Source organism: Photinus pyralis, unplaced genomic scaffold (assembly GCF_008802855.1).
Source record: "Photinus pyralis isolate 1611_PpyrPB1 unplaced genomic scaffold, Ppyr1.3 Ppyr1.4_LG10, whole genome shotgun sequence".
NCBI lineage: Eukaryota > Metazoa > Arthropoda > Insecta > Coleoptera > Lampyridae > Photinus > Photinus pyralis.
The window spans coordinates 4,734,208-4,741,455 of NW_022170250.1; the positions used below are offsets into that span (position 1 = coordinate 4,734,208).

Below are 7,248 nucleotides of genomic sequence, written 5' to 3' on the forward strand. Positions count from 1 at the left end.
TCATTATAGGACTACTCCGAATTAGGTTTTTCTGCAGTTTTCCTAATTCGTAAGGTAAATGCCGGAGTAGTATAGAACCACTTAAGACCCTCTGCAGGGGCGCCGTATTGGTATTAGTATTAGCTTCAATATAATCTTAATCAGCTATTGCTTTTGGTGTTCCTTACCCATAAAACGCCATCAGTGCCTGCTGAGAACCCAGTTATTACACAACGTAGGTGTCCTACATGACGATCACGATCTTAGTGCACTCGGAGTGGCCCCCGAGTGACAGATTCTCGCGGGAAATGTAAGCAAGAATATTCAAATAGGTAGCCATGTTAGTTCGGCATTCCCGCTACTACAGAATATGGTCCATTATATTCGGCCTCGTTTCGTAAATAAAATTGTAGTACCTCTGCTTTCCGTTAGAAAAACCACACTTTAAAGCGAAACAAGTAGGCTCCGCATGTTTACCCGTTGTCAAGCCAACAACGCCTCAGTCTTTGTTTTTGTGTTGGTTTAACTACACGCGTCGTTTTTTAGTGCGTTCTTTTTACTTGGTATTATGCCGAAACATTTAAAGAAACGCAGCCCTTCTCCAGATGCGTTGCACGTCTTTGGAAGTTTGCTTAAGAAAATTGATCGACGACTAGAAAAGGTTGAGAGAAAACAAAGAAGACGCCGGCGGAAATCACCGTCTCCGTATCCTTCTGATAGCGAATGTAGCCAGTCACCTTTTTCGCCGTCAAGAGTACGTGAAGGATTGTCACGTTTATCTTCTCCTGGCCCTTCTGGTGTTAATGAGGAAGTAGCAGATACAGAATTGTTGAACTGCTCAGCCGGGATAGAAAATTTTACACACAATGGTAGTAAGTTGGAATGCGTTTTCTTTTTACAACTGTCAGTGAGAACAGTTAGTTCGCCGAGAGGTGAACGTGCTTAGTGTGGCACTTATTGGCTTTATTGCCTTCCTTTAACTGTCAGTGAGTACAGTTAGTTCACCGAGTGAGGTGAACGTGCCTTGTGTGGCACTGGTCGGCTGTTTTGCCTTCCTTTAACTGTCAGTGAGTACAGTTAGTTCGCCGAGTGAGGTGAACGTGCCTAGTGAGGCACTGGTCGGCTTTTTTGCCTTCCTTTAACTGTCAGTGAGTACAGTTAGTTCGCCGAGTGAGGTGAACGTGCCTAGTGAGGCACTGGTCGGCTTTTTTTGCCTTCCTTTAACTGTCAGTGAGTACAGTTAGTTCGCCGAGTGAGGTGAACCTGTTTTATTTCGCCTTTGTTAATTTTTTAACATAGGTACCTACCTAGTGTGGTAGAGTTCTTGTGCCTAGAGCAACACTAATTGGGTCTTTACCCTAGAAGACCGACTGAAAATTCAGTTATGTCTTTGTTATATTGGTTTTTATAATTTAATACGGTCATACCCATTCCAAATTTTTAAAGTTTTTGGTTGTGTAAGGTCGGGGGTTTTGAATTGTTGCTTATATTTATCTGGCGTTGCAGATGAAACAATTCAGGAGCTTCGTGAAGACGAGTCTGAGGACGTGCTTCCGCCAGCTATTTTAACTTTGTTAGGTGAAGATGACATTATGGAAAAAGGTTTTTCCGATTCAATCCATCCGGACTTGGCTTCTCGCTGGACAAAATTGTTAAAATTAGGGTTGTCAGAAGACATAAAAACAAATTTAATTAAAAAGTATCTTCCACCGAAAAACTGCCCAGATTTGTTACCTCCAAAAATTAACCCGGAGGTAAAAGTTGCGGTGCAAGACGGTACATTTCGGAGAGACATACGATTGAGTCAACTTCAATCGCAGTTAAGTGCTGCGATTTCTGGTGTTGGTTGTGTTGTCACAAATTTAATTAAGGAAGGAAGCGGAGAACACATATCGTACATCGAAGTTTTGAACGATGTAGGACGTTTGCTGAGTGACATCTACCACACCGAGTCGATATCGCGTAGGGACCTGATCGCACTCAATTTAAATAAGGATTTACGGGATACCTTAAAAAACACTTGCATAACCGAGTGGTTATTTGGAAGTGAATTAGACAGTAGCATAAAAGCCGCAAAAGATTTGGAAAAATCTGCAAATCAATTAAAGGTACCTAAGAAGCGTACATTTTCTGGACCGTCTTTACCTTCGAAACAGGGAAACGCAAAACGTCCGTTGTTGCAGAAGAAGGGAGTGCAACAATTGAGACAAAGTTACCGAACTCCCTACACCCAAACCAGAGCACCAGCGTACACTCCCCTGAAGAGGCAGGAACGTTACAAACATTTCCAATCCAAACAAGGACAGAGGGATCGTTAGAGGTTAGTAGTCCTTGTGGAAGACTCAGACAGTTTGCGTTTAGATGGAGTGCGTTATGTATTGACAATAGGATAGTGTCTTATATCAAGGGATTTTATATTCCCTTTCATACAAAACCAAGTCAACTTGGTGTACCTGTAGAACCAAAATGGTCACAAAAAGAATCCAAAATTGTAAATAATATAATCCAAGATCTGTTGCTTAGGAGGGCTATCAGTATAGTTGAGCCGAGGGAAGGTCAATATATATCAAACATTTTTCTTGTACCTAAGCCAGATGGATCTAATCGATTGATTTTGAATTTAAAACATCTTAATAATTTTATTACTGTTGATCATTTTAAGATTGAGGGTTACACTACTGTTGCTCGATTAATTAGGCCAGATATCTTTATGTGCACTGTCGATCTAAAAGATGCTTATTATCTAATACCCATTCACCCCTGCCATAGAAAATATTTACGTTTTTGCTTCAATGGCAAGTTATACGAATGGAATTGTCTACCTTTCGGGCTGAGCTGTGCACCGTGGGTATTCACAAAAATTTTAAAACCCGTTGTAAGTCTGCTTAGAGAGAAAGGTTTACTTTCCGTTGTTTATCTAGATGATTTTCTCCTGTTAGGGAGAACACGATCCGAGTGTATTAGCAACGTAACGGAAACAGTAAAACTACTTGAATGTTTAGGTTTTATAGTGAATTACAAGAAAAGTAACCTTATACCAAACCAGACTTGCAAATATTTAGGTTTTGTGTATAATTCCAGAACAATGTCTTTATCCCTACCATCTGATAAACGCCTTAAATTGATTAAGCTTGCCAATCAATTCATTACTGTACAAGAATGTAAGATTCGAGAATTCTCAAAATTTATTGGATCTCTGGTGTCGGCAGCCCCAGCTATAAAATATGGATTCCTATATACAAAATTGTTTGAACAAAAAAAATATCGAGCTCTACGGCATTCTGGGGGAAACTATGAGGCTAAGATGACTCTAGATTCCTTCTTACATTCAGATATCTCTTGGTGGATCAGTAAACTGGCGGTTTCATGTAATCCTATTCGTTCTGACACTTTCGATATAGAATTGTTTACTGATGCATCGAAGACCGGTTGGGGAGCATACTGTAATGGTAACACCTCTTTTGGTTTTTGGTCCAATTCAGAGAAAGAAAATCACATTAATGAACTCGAGCTCTTAGCAGTCTTATTTGGGTTAAAATGTTTTGCTCGAGGTTGTCATAATTGCAATATTTTATGTCGGGTGGACAACACGACTGCCATTGGTACAATTAATCGTATGGGAAGTGTGAGGTTTCAAAACCTTAACAAGATTGCTCGACTCATTTGGGGTTGGTGTGAAGAACGAAATATTTACATTTTTGCATCTTACATATCGTCAAGCGAGAATTTTTTTGCGGATAAAGCTTCTCGACAGGAACACCAGGAGACAGAATGGTCTCTAGAAAATTCTGCTTTTCAAAAAGTGTTGAAAAGATTTGGTGTCCCAGATATAGATTTATTTGCTAGTCGGTTGAATAGAAAATGCAAGACATTCGTGTCTTGGAAAAGAGATCCAGAAGCTTTCAGGGTAGATGCCTTTACTCTAAATTGGAGCGTTTTTTCCTTTTATGCATTCCCTCCCTTTACTTTAATACTGAGGACTCTTCAAAAAATTATTAAAGATCAAGCAGAAGGGGTGGTTGTAGCCCCTTACTGGGTATCTCAGCCGTGGTACCCTGTGTTTTTATCGTTACTAACGGAAGAACCGTTAATACTTGAACCTTCTGACCGATTACTTTCTTTTAGCGGGATACCACATCCGATGGCAAAACACCTTTCCCTGGTGGTAGGGAAGTTATCCGGAAAGCTCTTCAACTCAAAAACATACCGGAAAACACAATAGAAATCTGCTTGGCTTCCATTACAGCTTCGACGCTTAAGCAATATAACAGTGGATTAAGACTGTGGTGGACATTTTGTAATACACGGTTAGTTAATCCGTTTTGTGTCACTATTCCAGCCTTGCTAGATTTTTTGACTTGTCAATTTAATATAGGTGTTTCGTTTGGTTCCTTGAATTCGTATAGAAGTGCAATTGCACAAATAGCAGGACCAGAAATTGCGTCTGATTTTCGTGTAAAGAGATTTTTTAAAGGTGTTTTTAGTCTCAGACCACCGAGGCCTAGATATGAAAATGTATGGGACCCGGACATAGCCTTGGGTTATGCAAGGGCTCTCAATAATAAAACTCTTTCTCTGCCATGTTTAACGAAAAAACTGGTACTGTTATTAGCTCTTGCTACAGGTCAAAGGATTCAAACTCTGTCCTTAATTAATATTGATAACATTGTTGTTCTTAATGACAAGGTTGAGATTAGAATCCCTAATAGGATAAAGACTTCAGGTGTAAATAAATTGCAACCATTATTAGTTTTGCCCTTTTATAAAACGGATCCAAACCTATGTGTGGCAGGGGTATTGTTAGAGTATCTGAAAAGGACCAAGGAAGATAGAGGTCAATGCATGTCTCTCTTTATCACCAATAAGAAGCCTCATCGTCGGGCTTCAACTCAGACTATAGGTAGATGGATAGGTCAAGCCTTAAAAGATTGTGGTTTAGATACATCCCAATTTAAACCGCAAAGCACGAGGCATGCATCGACTTCGAAAGCAGCCAGGTCCGGAGTAAGCTATGATACCATCAGACTTGCTGCTGGATGGTCATCAAAATCTAATACCTTTGCACGATTTTATAACAGGCCTGTGCAGGACAATACTGTTTTTGCTAGAGCGGTATTAAATATAGCTTAAAATTGTGTTACTGGAATTGTTCTATAAATGTTTTCTGTATTTTAGAGATAAAATCAGATATTGTTTTTCTTCGAAAACATCGTGTATTATAATAAAGTTGTTGCAAAATCTTTAAACATCTACAATTTTATTTACGAAACGAGGCCGAATATAATTACAAGATCAAACGAACTTACCTTAAGTGATGTTCGATCTTGATTATATGAAGGCCTCGTTGAAGTAAATAGTCCCATACCCACCCAAATTTATGCTGTTAAATCCCATTTACTTCCATGCAACAACTACTTTCAAAGAGACTGAGGCGTTGTTGGCTTGACAACGGGTAAACATGCGGAGCCTACTTGTTTCGCTTTAAAGTGTGGTTTTTCTAACGGAAAGCAGAGGTACTACAATTTTATTTACTTCAACGAGGCCTTCATATAATCAAGATCGAACATCACTTAAGGTAAGTTCGTTTGATCTTGTAAATATCCCGGCGTGACATGAAGTTGGCTTTAGACTGCCAAGAGAGTAGGAAGCTAAGATCATTACACAATTAACTTAATTTTCTAATTACAAAAAAAGATCACAACGTATCATCCAATTTCTAGTGCACTCGTACCATCGTACAACAGCTCGCCGACATTTCCTTACGTCGATTATGCTTCAAAACAGCCTTACCATTCATGGGCTAATTACTCTGACCATAAAATAAACAATTCTATTCTATTGACAGGGGAGCTCGACCAGGCAGCACTTAGGCGCATCGAAGCCCATTGTGCCTACCCCTCCGAGTAAGACATCTCGGCTCGATATGGATGGCACGAATGGACTCCTACGTTGTATAATCGGTTCTTGTATGTGTTGGGACGTGAGACATAATCGGGAAGGGAATTAAATAAAAGACAGAACTTATGTGCGTAAGAAATGACAAGAACAAATAAATATATAAACGCACACAGCAAGACCATGCCAGGGAAACCTTCTACGAGGCTGAAACCCCGGCATAGGCCACACAAATACATGAAATAAATCACATACAGTAATAAAATGCAAGAGAAAATACGCATAAATAAAACATTTCATATTGTATGAGAAAAATCAGATAATCAAATCAAATGCAATTAAACAACTTCATAAAAACAAAATATACAAAACATCGTAAATGCAGTGAAAAACATGATAAATCAAATTAAGTACAAAAACACATCAAAATACCTGTACGATCAATTGAGATGAACTCGTAAAAAAATAAGTTGCATGTACATAGGAAACATGTAAATGGTGTGGCTCTACTCCAGCCTTCCGTTAATATAATTTAATTTAACACGAAAAGTACATGTGAGAATGCCAATAGCAAGTATTCATGTGAAAATCGATTATCGCTCAAAAAGAACATGTTTTAAATAGAGGAAATGTTAATAAGAGGGGCCCCTACTCGCATTGCTAAGAACTGCAATCCGCACGAGACGAGTAGGCAACAGATACAGCGAAAGTTCCAACTGTATTAGGTACCTACTCCACGGAGACAGAATGAACCACTCGCACACACAAACATCGAAACATCAAATAAGAGAGCCCCCTTTCGTATAGTTAACGCACAAGAACTGCAGCGCGTCACGAATCAGAAAGTAACAGATACAGCGAACAACCAAACTGTAGGTACTTCCCTCACGGAATAGTTACGGATCAGTCGGACAGAGCAACATCTCACTGATAATCAACTCCTCGTGAATACAATATATTGGCATAATAATCTGTACAGTATATAACAAACACGATGCATCTCACGATACTCAAAAGGGGGCCCTACCTTAGACGATCCAATCACGTGCCATTCCTTTGTTTGAAATTTGAGCGGGAACCGTGTTTTGAGACTGGGATTGCAACGTTGCCACTTTGCCGTGAAATCTGCCATCTTCACTTCGAGCCTGGGGTGGGTTAAGATCAGTACACCAAAAACAGTAAACGATTACAACAAAAGGATAACGGTATCAAATATCTGATTCTGCAATAAGATAAAATCAAGTCAAATTCAAAAACAAAGATCGAAACTCACAAAAAGTATAAAATACTGCATACAAATACGATACATATTACTACCTGCTTTAATTAAAAAAAATAACAAACATTTATGGAGCGACGCATTCACGACCGCCA

General features: G+C 39.2%; 1 protein-coding gene across 2 annotated transcripts; it reads left to right on the forward strand.

Moving 5' to 3' along the window:
* The first annotated feature begins 478 nt into the window (after positions 1-478).
* LOC116162263 lies at positions 479-5,441 on the forward strand. Of its 2 annotated transcripts, XM_031475847.1 has the most exons (3): positions 479-851; positions 1,486-2,299; positions 4,105-5,441. In XM_031475847.1, the coding sequence occupies exons 1-2, from the start codon at positions 548-550 to the stop codon at positions 2,295-2,297; spliced, it is 1,116 nt and encodes a 371-aa protein (XP_031331707.1). In that variant the 5' UTR covers positions 479-547; the 3' UTR covers positions 2,298-2,299; positions 4,105-5,441. The 2 variants fall into 2 exon arrangements, with proteins under 2 accessions (XP_031331707.1, XP_031331708.1); XM_031475848.1 differs by lacking the exon at positions 1,486-2,299.
* The last annotated feature ends 1,807 nt before the right edge of the window (positions 5,442-7,248 follow it).

Coding starts and splice junctions, on each gene's coding strand:
- LOC116162263 (XM_031475847.1), top strand. CDS start 548: ATGCCGAAACATTTAAAGAAACGCAGCCCTTCTCCAGATGCGTTGCAC. Junction 852..1,485: donor AAATTTTACACACAATGGTA/GTAAGTTGGAAT, acceptor CTGGCGTTGCAG/ATGAAACAATTCAGGAGCTT.